The sequence below is a fragment of the Vanellus vanellus genome (genome assembly GCF_965231255.1).
Source record: "Vanellus vanellus genome assembly, chromosome: 11".
NCBI classification, from domain to species: domain Eukaryota; kingdom Metazoa; phylum Chordata; class Aves; order Charadriiformes; family Charadriidae; genus Vanellus; species Vanellus vanellus.
The window spans coordinates 13187404-13201408 of record NC_138916.1 but is presented as its reverse complement, the minus strand read 5'-3'; the positions used below and the strand labels follow the sequence as shown (position 1 = coordinate 13201408).

The 14005-nt window shown below is 38.8% G+C and overlaps 1 protein-coding gene across 1 annotated transcript in view; it reads left to right on the top strand.

Annotated features, from left to right (window-relative positions):
- Nucleotides 1-10321, top strand: part of SECISBP2L (SECIS binding protein 2 like) — a 29759-nt gene extending 19438 nt beyond the window's left edge. The window contains exons 12-18 of the mRNA XM_082488958.1: nt 163-182; nt 1068-1200; nt 2170-2332; nt 3015-3235; nt 3888-4042; nt 4543-4762; nt 5749-10321. Coding sequence (XP_082345084.1) covers nt 163-182; nt 1068-1200; nt 2170-2332; nt 3015-3235; nt 3888-4042; nt 4543-4762; nt 5749-6422 — 1586 coding nt within the window. The 3' untranslated portion in view covers nt 6423-10321. The remainder of the gene's footprint in view (nt 1-162; nt 183-1067; nt 1201-2169; nt 2333-3014; nt 3236-3887; nt 4043-4542; nt 4763-5748) is intronic.
- The last annotated feature ends 3684 nt before the right edge of the window (nt 10322-14005 follow it).

Below are 14005 nucleotides of genomic sequence, written 5' to 3'. Positions count from 1 at the left end.
GGTGATGCAAATCTATCTCAATACAGAATGCGAGGATTTGTTTAACTCTGAGCACTAGAACACATGGGAAAACTTGCATAGTTTTTTCCATGTTGTTGAATCCTAGTTTGTAGTGCAATGTAGTATGCTAATCTTAAATTTTACTGCTTTTTTTATTTTTAGAGATGGATATAGAACTTGAAGTAAAAACATGAATTTTAGTTGAGTAAATAATTGGTTGTATATATCAAGATACATACCCACATAAAGTAGGTATGTACACAGAGAATACAGTATGTATGGAAATCAGAAGGTAAAATACAAAAAACCTAGTCCAAAAAAAGGAAGTGTGAAAGTCTTTCATGCCTTTTTTTTTTTTTAAAAGTCACCTGTACTCATGCACCACATTTCTTGTCAAGATCACTTTCTGATACAAGCGGTTAGAATCTGGTAAAGCTGTGTTTGTACAAAGGTTGGCTTTGGCCAGGTTGCCCTTTTTTTTTTTTTTTTTTTTTCTCCTCCTTGGCAATCTCTTTTTTATTTTTATTTTTTTTTTTGAGTTATTCATGATATACTTGGGTTGGAGAAATTCACAGCTACATGTTCAGAAAAGTTTCTGAACTATGTCAAGGCCTTCATGTTATTATTTATCATAGTAATACAAATATATCCATGGCTACTTATATAAAAGAAAGGATTCTATCTGTTGTTGTGGTGCTTTACAAAGATGACTAGTGTTCTTGCATAAGGTGTTTTTCACAGGGGTGGGGATGAGGAATTGTTAGTGAGTGAGTGTTATGTATCAGAAAGAAGCTGTGAAAGTACTTAATGCTTAAATTATTGAAAGCATTATTTATGTAGAAGTACAATAACATTGAGTATACCATCTATAAAATGCTGGAATGAAATACTGTTTGCGATCAAAGAGAAACTGAAATTATTTTAGGGTTTTCTATCCTGGCACGAGTAGGAAGGTTCAAAACAACTTGGTCAACTTTATTTTGTGTGTTGTTCAGTCAAATGGATGTTGTTCTTTACAGGTATTGCTACAATTTTCAGATGCTAATAGCTGTTGGGTTTGTTCCTAGATTATTTTGAAAGAGAGAGAAGAGAAGAAAGGTCGTTTATCTGCTGACCTTAGCCTTTTGGGGTCTGACGAACAGAAAGATGTTCATATAAACTTGACTGCTGATCAGTCTCAGGAGCTGGCCTCTCAAGAAGGTTGGTCTCTATCTCTCTAGTTGTCCCATCCCCCCCACCTTGTACTAATCTGCTAATTTTAGTATTTTTGTCTTTCTCTTTTTATACAATGCAATTTGTTGATGTTATCTTCTATCTTTTTTAACATTATGAAACATTAGAAATTAGAACCCTCTTTATTTCTTGTTTGTGCCTCAGTTGTGGAAGGCTTGGTGTAATGTGGGTTCTAAGTACATAGTTTCCATACAGCCTTTTAATTCACTTCTCTTGAGTGGATGTTCCCAAACCATGTCAGAGTTGATAGCGTTTCTGATAAGCAGACAATGTGACCTGTTGTCAGCCATGCCGTGTTGATCACAATGGTTTTTAATGATGAGTATACTGAAAGTTTTCCAGATAATAGAAGTTGTAAACTGTAAATAAGGTTTTCCAGTTTGAACATTCTTGTCAATCAGCTGCACTATTGATTTGCAGCAACAGCTCTGAGCAACTGGGAAACTCCAAAGAGTTTTCAATGTCTCTGATATGTTTTGGTGGGGAAAGGGAGGAGGTGTCTTATCAGGATTCCAGATGTACTGCTTCAGAATTTTTCTTCTGAATTACCTGCCTGACTTCACCTGACTGAAGAGAAGTGTGAAAATCTTCAATATCCTAGGAATAAATTAGTTAAATACTGTATATAAAAATAGTAAAGAATTATTGGAAGAAGTTGTAGTATTTAGGCAGGTTTTCCCTCCTGTTCCGTCTGCTTCCCAAACTGAGCTTTGGATGTTTTATTAATGAATATTCAAATACTGCTTATTTACCCAACCTATGCTGAGTGTTGGGTATGTGCTTGTTTTGTTCCTGTCCCTCCAGAGAAGAATACTGTTTAGTGTTTTCAGAATATAATTTGGAAAAAGCAAGGGAGAGATACACAAGAAGTGTGATGCTGTTTCTTTTATGTGAAAATGTCTTTGCATTTTATAATGTTTCAAAATTTCCTTTCAGAAACTGGACTAAGTATGCCTAGCGATACTTCACTTTCGCCAGCAAGTCAGAATTCTCCATACTGCATGACCCCAGTGTCACAAGGTTCACCTGCTAGTTCTGGAATAGGCAGTCCAATGGCATCTTCTGCAATAACCAAAATTCACAGCAAGAGATTCAGAGAGTAAGTTTTTCATTACTAATATAAATTCAAGGCTTTCAATTCAGTCAATCTCATCTTTTAAGTGTGTATAGGTTTAGTAGACTTAGGAGGAGCTTAACAAACTTAAGCTACCCTTTCATCAACAGAAGTTTCTGCAAGCATTTCTTTTTGGTATAGATGGATTGCTACGTGTGTGTGTACATACACAATTGTGTATATATGTTGTGCATGTACACACGTGCACTTTGTATTTTCTTTGGTTGCTGCAACAAACAAGCTAGGTGGAAATATTTTCTAAAAAATCTCTTTTAAAAGAGGGCTACGTACACTTTGGCAAAGGAGGAATACTTATGAATGCTGAAAATACTTTAATAGTCACTTTTAATTGCTGCTTTTTTATTAATGTATCTTTATAGAGTACCAAATTATGGAAAAGAATAGTTGCTTGTGGCACCTATTGGAATATTTCTTTGTATTTTTTAAATGTTCTTTTTGACCAACTTTTTGAGGTGAGGGATGTTACAGAAAATATAAAAGTCTTCAGGGTGTATTTTTAACTTGCAGTATACAGTTCTGATTTCAAAATCCTTTAAATAACTTTAGCTGTTCTGAGGAAGTAAAATTATTTTTATTCGGTAAAAGGCTCAGTAAAATAGTATTGATTATGTGCTATGCTAATATGTGATGTTTTTTGAATTGACAGGTACTGTAACCAAGTTCTAAGCAAAGAAATAGATGAGTGTGTGACTCTCTTACTGCAAGAGCTTGTGAGCTTCCAGGAACGGATTTATCAAAAGGATCCCATGAGAGCTAAAGCAAGGAGAAGACTTGTTATGGGGTTGCGTGAGGTTACTAAGCATATGAAACTAAACAAGATCAAGTGTGTAATCATATCTCCCAACTGCGAAAAAATTCAGTCAAAAGGTATAAACTATAAAACAAGTGATGTACTTAACTGTTTACCATTTTCTTGTGCTGATTTGCACGGGTAGAAGCATTTTTTAGTTACTGTGCATGATACAAGGTTTCCAGAATCAATTGTACTATTGCCACTCCACATTCATTCTCTTCTACTCCATTCTGGAAGAAACTAGTTCATGAGGGGTGAATAGCTTAAAGAAAAATAGGTATAATAATATATAAAATGGACTTTAATTTTATTCTATCCAGTCTCTGATACACCTAGAGTCCCGAGCTCTGGGTGTTCTTAAGGAGGATTCCTTACGAGAAGTACGAATGGCTTACTTAGCCAACCAACGCATTTTGCCACAACCAGAAATGTAAACAGAGGCTTCCTGAGATATGAGAAGAGCAAAGCTCTGCTCAAGATAAGAGCTGTGAAAAATGCTGGTTTAATGTGAGTGCAGGACTAGTAGAGAATATGGAATATTGCCTTGATCGGTGCTCATTCTCTATACTTAAAATGTGTAGCTTGTTATCCTGTAGAACATAGTAGCTGGTGATTGTGTGTATTGAAGTTTTACTGACTAATTACAGTTAATGGGATAGAGAGTTGTATCTTGCCATACTATGACTTTAACTGACTAGATATCTATTTAAAATTGCTTTCTTCAAGGTGGACTAGACGAGGCTCTATATAACGTAATTGCCATGGCACGGGAACAAGAAATTCCTTTTGTCTTCGCTCTTGGACGCAAAGCTCTTGGCCGGTGTGTGAACAAGCTGGTTCCTGTTAGTGTAGTGGGCATCTTCAACTACTCAGGTGCTGAGGTGAGGAATTCCGTTCACATAAATGTCTGGAGTAAACAGCCTTGTAGTTAAGAATTGATTGTAGTTAATCTTGTAGTTAACAACTAATTTGGTATGGAGAGCGTACCTAACTGATGTACATTGATAATGGCCCTGACCTGATCCATATTAGGGTGTGTTTTTCTTTGAAATTCATGCTTTGCAAAACTGAGAGATTATGTTGAAACACTTTGGTCACAACATCTCTGTAGCTTTCAAATAGACTTAAATGACATCTGAAATTCTCTGGAAGGCTTAAAATTGTAAGGAAAACAGTATTTTTAAGTACATCTCAAAGTTGTGTAAACATGGAGTGGTGTTTTTATTTTGTTTTGAGAGAACTAATTTTTGGTTGAAGTAAAGGTATTCGGTGTTAATAAGCTTACGGCTCACTATGTGGTATAGCTTTGACTAAAAGGAGTAATTGAAAGTGAAAATTACTAGTAAGAACGACTGATTATAAAAACTGCCTTCACACTTAGGACCTATTTAATAAGCTGGTATCGCTGACTGAAGAGGCCAGAAAAGCCTACAGAGATATGGTTGCTGCAATGGAACAGGAACAGGCAGAAGAAGCCTTGAAGAATGTCAAGAAGGCGCCCCATCATATGGGTCATTCTCGTAACCCCTCTGCAGCAAGTGCTATCTCATTCTGTAGTGTTATTTCTGAACCCATATCTGAAGTGAATGAGAAAGAATACGGTAAGTGTGTTAAAACCTACTTCTGTAACTTGAAACTGGAGTTTTCCGAATGTTGCCTATTGCAAAATGTTGCTAAAAATATAGTATTTCTTCATAATTTCCAGTATTTCACAATTTTCAGGAATCAGAAAATTGGTTAGTCTTCAGGTAGTTTTGTAAGTAATTTCTTCCCCCCAAACTATATAAAAGGTAATAAATCTAATTTCTAATCCTCAAAAGTGTTACAGTTAACTAACTCATGTCAGTGGAGGTGGCTTGTCGAGTTTTATTGAACTAGTACCAAACACAGAACTGATTATATGATTGAGGAAGAACTAATGACAGAGGCTAGGAAGTAAATTATTGAGGTCTCTGAAGTTGGGACATGTAGCTTAAATTTGAAAACTTGAGGTGGCAATGAATGACTATAGCGTGAGCAAAAGGCAAATTTATTTATCCTGTTGCTTAAGCCCAGATGACAGAGAGGATGAAAGGGAGAGTGCTTGTTTGAAGTCAAAAGACTTCTCTTTTTTTCAGTCCTACAGTGAATTAAAAAGAACACTATCTTGGGTTTAGGGTTTTTTTTGTGGTACCTCAAGCTTATTTCATTTGTTAAATGTGGTTGTTTTTTTGAAAAATCCTTAAAGAGATGTCTTAGTACTCTGGCAATTTTCTGCTCTCTATACTTGAGAGTAATCTCTGACTATACTCACTGTTACATTTGGTGCTTCCACAGTTTACACAGGAGACAAAGTGCACAAACTTTCAACTTTGTAATGTCTGGCTTAGGATACTGCAAAGACCCAAAGTTATTCACAGCTCTTTCTGTTGTCTCTCCTGTTCCCTTCTTCCCCCTTTTTCTAATTGATTTTTTTCTAGCAAGCATAGAATAAAATTAAAATTATTAGCTTCTATTGCTACTTAAACAAATCTGGGATGTTCAGGAGACATATTTTTCTATGGAAAGAATTAATGTTTCCTACTTAAACTTCTTTTGAAACTTGTAGAAACAAACTGGAGAAATATGGTGGAAACATCTGATGGGTTAGAAACCTCTGAAAATGAGAGAGAATCCTCATGTAAGACTGCGGTACCAGAAAAAGCTGGTAATGGTCAAATTGAAAAAGCCACTCTTAATAAACAACCACCTCTGGCCATAACTGGCACTACCTCAGCAACAAATCATGGAAAATCTGCACCAGGTGACAAAGATGAGGTGAAACCAGATGACAATCTGGAATGGGCCTCACAGCAGAGTACAGAAACAGGATCACTGGATGGCAGCTGCCGAGATCTTTTGAATTCCTCCATGACCAGTACCACCAGTACTCTTGTACCAGGAATGCTAGAAGAGGAGGAGGAGGAAGAAGATGATGATGATGAGGATTATGCCCACGAACCAATTTCTGTAGAGGTTCAGCTTAATAGCAGAATTGAATCTTGGGTTTCGGAGACCCAGAGAACTATGGAGACTCTTCAGCTTGGGAAGACCCTTAGTGGTGCTGAAGAAGACAATGCAGAACAAAGCGAAGAGGAGGAAATAGAGACTTCTGAGCAGGCTGATCCAGTCACTGACGGTGAGGAATGGACAAATGATAAGCACCCAAGTAACACTCAACATAAACCCACCATCTGCAGTTCTTTGAATAAAGAACACGCAGATTCCATCTACATGCCGTAAAAATAAGCAGGAACTCAGGAACTTTTTAGAAATTACATTAAAACTAACTGTTGTAAAGGTTGCAGCCATTACTTCATATGCTTCATCTCAACATTTTGCACTGTTAAACATTTGTGTATTTAATTCACAACAATATTTTTGTAGCTGTCTGTTACTTGTTTGATTTAAAAACTAGCTTAGCTTTTAATCAGTATCTATTTCCCAGAATAGAAACTGTGTGGAAAACTTGTCAGTAAGTATCATTTGATCTTTTGTAAAAGGAAACATCTTGTAACTGACCATTTTTAAGCAAAATTCTTCTAAGATGTAGCTATTTTGCTCATTTTTCAAACAGATAACCTACATTAAGACTGACAAATTAACAACACTTTACATTGATGTTATGCCAGGCATGTCAGTGTATTTGGCTGTGATTTTCTAGTTCTGTCTAGAAATAAAAGTAAAATTTTGGTTCTCTTTAAAGAAAAGCTAAAAACCCCTTTTGCAGTCCTAATGGAAACTAAATAGCAGAGAAATCTGATTCTTATGCTAAGATAGATGCAGCTTTTTAGTTGGTCCTGGTGAATGCATTGTTAAAAAGCTGCTGATAGTTGAGATGGTTACAATAAGCTATAACAACTTTGATTCCATAAAAACTTGAAACCGGATGAATATAATTAATGTTTTGGGGTTTTTTTGCAAGGTGGAAATTTTTGCATTAAAAAAAATGGGAAAGAAAACAAAAATTCCCTATGCTCTTGACAGTTGCTGTCTGCCAAACCACACTAAGTGAATCATTAACCATAATGCCTATCCAGGGCTTTTAGTAAAATTATGACTTCCTCTTTCTCCTGTCACTTACCTCAGGAATGCTGGTTTGCATATTGTAATCTATATAACATTGCAAAAAAGCAAGAATAATCCTTTAACAACAAGTGTGAATGATATGGTGGCCTAATGTATCTAGGTGTTCATCTGCATGCTTTGATCCTGGCCGCCCTCCTGTTGAGTTCAGGAGGTATCTTAACAATTGTTACTCAAAATGTGATCTCTTTTTGTCTGTTCTCACAGCTGTAGCAGCCTTAGGAGTTGACCTGTAGAATAGAAAAGAAAGTAGTTATTCCAGGAAAGCAGAAAGTGCCCTGTAGTATGGGGAGGTATTTCAGTGGTTCAGAGGTAAAAAACAAAAATACGCCCTCCCCAAAACATCCATGTTGCTAGAGAGTTGTTCCATTCTGAATATCGAAACAAAATCCATTGAGCGATGACGAATTCATTTGAGATTGAAGAATGGAGTATGCGTCTAAACCTTGCGTGTAAGGAGTCCGTTTTGCATCTTTGTCTTACATTGGCGAGGGATGTACTGAAACTGCCAGCAGCAGGAGCTTCACTACAGGAGTAGCCAAAGAGTAACTCGCATGAATAACGCTTTTATAGCAAACGTATGTTTCTTTTAACTCCACTTCATTTTTCTTGATCACTTGTATTGAAATGCATAAAAAGTCCTCTGGGTAGGCTGAAAAACACAAGAAACGGATAGCTCAGTTAAGTATTTAGCCCACACTTACAATATGGGACCAACGCTTATAGTACTAGTGATGCTGGCGTTTTAAGTTGCACTGGGAAAATGGAAGACTCCAGGTTTAGAAACCACCTGCCCCTGGGTTTTTTGGATGCTAATGAGAATAATAGAAACTGTGTGTATTATGTAAATAATGTAGGTATAGGCATAGCAAATGCTATGTAGATAAGCAGTATAGAGAGCTGCTAGGACAACTGGCTGTTCTGTCACGTTCTTAGTTCCTTAATGTAATCTTCCTAGATGTTAGATCAGGCATTTTATAGGAAAACAAAGACTAAGGAATGACGCCTCCTGAATGTTAAACCTTTTACTGTACGTACAGCAGGTTTCTACTGTCTGTATGTTTTGAAGGAGTTTTTGCTTTAGGAAATGATAGGTGTTTGAACTGCTGACAAGCAAAACTTGCCCTTGGATGTGTAAGCACGTCTCACGCCAGCTGAGATCAGTGTATACACTGAGGGCAAAACTTCACCAGGAACAACAACAACAAAAAGGTGTTTGTAATTTTTCCTTTTGCTTTTTCAGTGCCAGTGATTCAAATAACTTTTGATCTTGAAGTATTATCATAAAAGGCGCATCTTTTTATATGTCTTTTCTGAACTTGGACTGTCATTTTAAAATTTTCTGACATTTATATCAAAGAAGTCTTGTAATATTCAGCCCACTATTTAACTGCAATTTTGCTACAGGTTTAATAGAGTTCTTGAAGGTGATATAGCACTTCTAATATCTCTCAATTTGCCAGCAAATAAGGAACTAGTCTCTTTTTAAAATGTGGCAGATCACCCCTAGAGGAGCAAACTGAAACTGAGTAAAGGAAACTGGGTTTAGTGCTTCCTTTTTGATTAGCTGGGAATGAGCAATAACTGTGAGAACTGAAATTGCAATTCCTTTGGGAGTGATCCATTTGCCTCTAAAATTAGGAAAGTTCCTTGTCACTTGGAGCACTTGAGGAGAGTATCTCACTGTGGTAACTTTGATTCTATTATCATCAGAACTTAAAAGGAAAGCGTACACGTGTTTTACAATACCATGTTTTTTTTTTAATAGTAGCTGAATTTCTATTTCGGTATAAAAGTTTGCAGTTTGTTATACAGGTTGCTACTGTCCCCAGGAAAAGATGTTTCTGTAGTTATAGGTGTATAGATATTTTTGTTGTGAAAATGATTATTTGGAAAACAAATCTACTTTTCTTAAGACATTCTTTATAGAAGTGATTTCACCACTTAATTTATCTGGTAAAATCAAAAATAATCTATCTGTGGTAGGGGTAGGGATCTTTAAAACTGATAGAGGTGGCTATGTATACAACTTATTTATATAAATACTTTAAATATGTCTGTCAAAATAATAATAATAAAAAATATGAATTACAAATATGTTAAAGGAAAAAATGTTGAAGAACTTTTGTCCTTAGTTGGACCAAGTGAAAATGTCTGAGTAAGGTTAAGGACCTGATCCTGCTAACACACGCTTAAGAGCATTAGTTCCACTGCTTTATATTGGTGGCCTATTTATCGGCTTAAGTTGTGTGCCAGTAGTTGTAGGATTGGAGCGAGACAGTGCCGGAGGGTATTGACCCGTGTTTTAAAAATTCAGTCTAGAAGATGTTCGGTAATGCACTTGTTGCTGTTCTTCTGGTAAAGATAAGAGGTGTCTTTATGCTCATTTGGGTGGGTGGGAGCTTACACAGCGTGATTCTGTCCGGTTCTTTAACACAAGCTTAAATTTTAATAATGTTACTTTAAATACGTAGGTAAAAAAGTGTTATTGTTTGAAAAGCTGCTGTTTGCTGAAACTGTCATTAAGTATTTCTTGTGAAGTTGTGCCAACTAATGAAACTATTGAGTTGATGTCAATGTTAGCCATTTAAAAACTAGACCTGATGATTTGTTAGCGAAACAAAAACCAGCAGAAGCAAGCCATAGAAACAAGGAAACGGGGGTTTTCTACCCACCCTGCCACACACAAGGAAGCGTGAGAATGTCTAACCCGAAACTTCCACACCAATGAATGGTAACACTGAAAGTAGAAACCCGGTTGGCACAGCCCACCTTCTCAATGTTCATAAATAGTTCATATATTTTACTTTTAAATAGATTCTAGTAAGGAAAGCTGTTTAATCTTTAATGTCTTAAACTATAGTAATATTTAGGTTAAAGCAGTAGAAAAATCATTATGAAATACAATATGAAGGGTTTTGTTCCATTTCTTTTTTGCTGTATGAAGGATAATTGTTCTGTCTACCGTACTTTTTGGAGTAATAACAGCTTTTTTGCACTATGTAAATACTAGTGGGGATTCTTCCATAACTAATAAAAATGATTGTAGAAACTTACGGCTTTATTACAGTGATACGTTTGTTCACAATTACTTTATCCTGAGTTTGTTAGCAAATGCTGCCCTGGCACTACAGGAGATGGAAAAGGTCTGTGTTGCAGCGTACTTGGCCACAGGGTGGAGAAGCCACCTGGCCTCTGGCTGGTGGTGCCCTGTCCCAGTGTCAGGGTGACAGCCAGCGCAGGGAGCTGAGCCCCTCTGCTCACCTAGACTGAGTGGTCACTGGCAGAGAGGCTGAAGAGGAAAAACAGAGTTAGCTGAGGGTTTTACACGTTACGGAGTCCAGGTCCCTGTTGTCACGCACCATCTCAATGATGGCCAGAAAAATATCAAATAGAAAAAAACCTGTCATTCTTCAGAGACCATGGGACTGAACTAGGTCCAGAATGTTGAGTTAGAAATAACATTTACTGAAGAGCAAATGAGTAAGAATAACAACAGGCACGTCAAAAAAACCTGGGATTTCTTGCCTGCTTCTAATGTATGAGAACTTAAGTTCACCTGCCTTTATTGTTGTACTGGTACATGAAGTCACCTTTGGAAAATAACACAAAGTTCTCAGCATGTTGTCCCCTGTTCTCCAGTGACTCACTGGTAACTGCTCACGCTTCCGTGGCTCTAGTAACAGTGTCATTAACTGGTTTTGCAACTCCCACGTGTGAGAATATTTGTAGCAATTCAAAAAGGATACAGCTTCATCCTGTAATTTTGAATTTTCTATTTATGTGCCTTAACTTCATGTTTCGATTCCGCTACTGCAGTTGTCTTCTGTTGAAAGTGCTTCTGTTAAAAACCTTACTTTGTAGGTGCTATCGCTTGCTGTCAAAATTACTCCTCGCATCTGGGTTTGCCTGTGTCTTCTCAACCTGATAGGAATTTTAGAAAGTACAAAAAAGTAGGTGGCACAGTATGACTTGTGCCATGGCAGTGAAAAGAAAATTAATTACCCCAAAGCCTTACAAACTGGATTTTCTTCTCCGTTTCTTCACCATTTAACAAATGCTAACCATTTTGTAGCTCCCTTGAGGAAAATTCCTTCCCTCTATTGAGAAAATTCTTTTTAAACAACACCATAGGCAGCACTTGGTGTTTTGCATTTGTGTGCACACAGGAGAACTGCAAGAAAATATTTCTCCTGCCGTTGCTGCACTGACGTTCCTACAAGCAGCACTGGCACTGCCTGCACCCCGAGAGCAACTGGAGCTCTCAGCTTATGAATCTGCCTGTCCGTAATGTGCAGAAAGACCCTAGTCGGGCAAATGGCACCACTTATATGACAAAGATTGCTCTTTGGATTTGCTTTCAGATTTTTAGGATCACTGTCTAAGTCAGTTGTGGGGTGTTTTGTTTGTTTGTTTGTTTGTTTTTTAAACAGATTAAAAAAGAAAAGTAAATTGTTCAATACTGCTTAAAAAAACCTGCAAAGAATGAACCCCCACAACAAACCCTAAAGGAGATAATGCAACTGAAGCCTGTTTACGTTTTGGGGTCTCTTATGAGCTAGCAAACAGCACAAAATGCAAGGAAACTGGAGCTGGAACTTACTTTTTGGCATCAGCTACAGGCCACTGGTACGCTCCCTGGTAGCTGTTAAAGTGCAGTTTTCCACTGAGGCTGGGCCAGCACGCTCTGGCGCGGCGGATGTGTGTGGGTGTCCATCTGGATGCTATCTAAAACGCTCAGTTATCTCTCACAGCGTTGTTTTCCAGGGATAGTACTTTAGTGAGTAAAGAGGAATTTAGTAATCGTGCAACGCTGATAACAGACTTGCTCTTTATATATAAAGGGAGATAGGAGAGGGGGCGTGGTGCAAACTGCATTTCCCACAGTTACCTCTGTGGCTGCTCGGGGTCCCCTGGAGACTGCCGAGGCTCCGGTTCGCTCTGTATTTATACGGAAAACTAATGTGCGTGCACACTAAATTTAAAATTACTTTGTGCTTCTATAAGGCTTTGTGCCTATATAGTAGATTCCTCATTTCTTGCAGAGTGACGATATTTATTGTTGCTTTAAACTTGTGGGGGGTTTTGTATGTTTTAAAAAAAAAAAAAAAAAAATTGCAGTCCTACTGTTGGGAGGCATCTTTCAGGAAGAAATCCTAAACATAAGTTACTGAGAGCGTTAAACTGTATAATGCATTTCAAGCAAGGATTTTCAGATGGATTCTGCCCCTGAGATCATTGTTTCAAACTCTTGGGGGTTTTCCAGCTGAAGTTGAGAAGGAAAGTGCCCCTTCTGCCATGGACTGTCTTGAGGAGTAGGTGAGTGCTGGAGAGGCGAGGATGTTTGGCAAAAAAGCTGTGGGTAGCAGGAACTGGAAGAAGCTCTTGCAAAACCTTCCGTAGGGAGGAATGTTGATTGTAGAGGAAGAGAGCAAATTAACAAAAGTAAAGCAATCAGAAATGTCTTAATGTCGCGGTTTCTTTTCTGATTTACTACAGCCAAGTTAAAGGCAAGCATCCAAGGATGGAAGCAGGAGATGCTGAGTGAGGGTATGTCCTTCAGCGTTTCCTTGGATCTCCTCTGCATAGCTGAGGAGCCACTGGGAGAAGTTCAACTGTGTTGCAGGATTTATTCCTTTCAAATATGTGCTAGTGGATTGCCCAACAAAAATACAGCTTTAAGCTGAATTGCAGGAGAGGATGTTCCCTGCCTGCTGCCACGTGGATATCAAGCCCTGTGATGCCACTAAAGCATGACTGCTTCTACCTTCCTTTTGAGCTGACTATAGTTTTGTGGTGCTGTTGCTGCAACGCGTTTCACGTGGTGGGCAATTCTGCAGAGGTAAAGCTTTAGGCTACTTCAGGCTGAAATTTGTCTTTGAATCCCTCCTGTTGCAGGGCTGTGCTTGCAGCCAGAGCCGGGCATCGGACGCTTAATCTGCTGTTGCTTTCAGCGCTTTGTGGGACAACAGACATCGGAGGATGCTGGCTTTTGCTCGTGGCCACTCGTCCTCCTTGCAAGCAGTGCTGAGGCAGGCCAGCAAGTGCTACCGACTGTACCTTTGGGCTCTTGGGATGCAGATCTTTTAGAAAGCAGCGGTTAGCACAGTATGTTGTTTTCGGATGGCTTGCAGTGACTGCGACTGTAGCTCTGAAGTGTTTGGTTGTCCTTGTCAAGCCTGCAGAGGCTGGCATCGCCCCCCAGGCAGAAGGGACCTGTGGCACAGGTCTCCCACACTCTGCTCTCCTCCAGTGTTCAGCGCTCACCTCCTCGGAAGCGCCGTCAATAGCCTGCGGCACGCGGGGTTTATCTTTGCTTTCACTCAGAGCTGCAAGCACTGGCTTTGTGCTGGCTGTTGAGCAACCTTCGGGCTCTGAATTTTGGCTCCTTGCACAGGACTCTTCAGGTCCTTGCTCTTTCCCCATGCTATGGGGCTGTCATGGCAGAAAACGCAAAGCCCAGCAGTGCCAGCAGTGTTTGAAGGAGGAGGTGGTGGTGTTGCCGGGCAAAGCGGAGGTGAAAAGGAAGGGAATAAAGCACATCCAGCTGAGCCCTGCTGTATGCTGTGCTGGGTCCTTCCGCTCGCAAGCTCAGCTGCAAGGATCTGCCCCTCACCCGCATGGAGCAGCCCTGCCTTCTGCTGTATTCTCGCAGCGCGGTTCTACTGTCTTCTAGCTGTGGTTTTGGTCAAAGCAACATTACTGCGAATGGTTAAACTGGGCTGAGCAAAATACAGCAT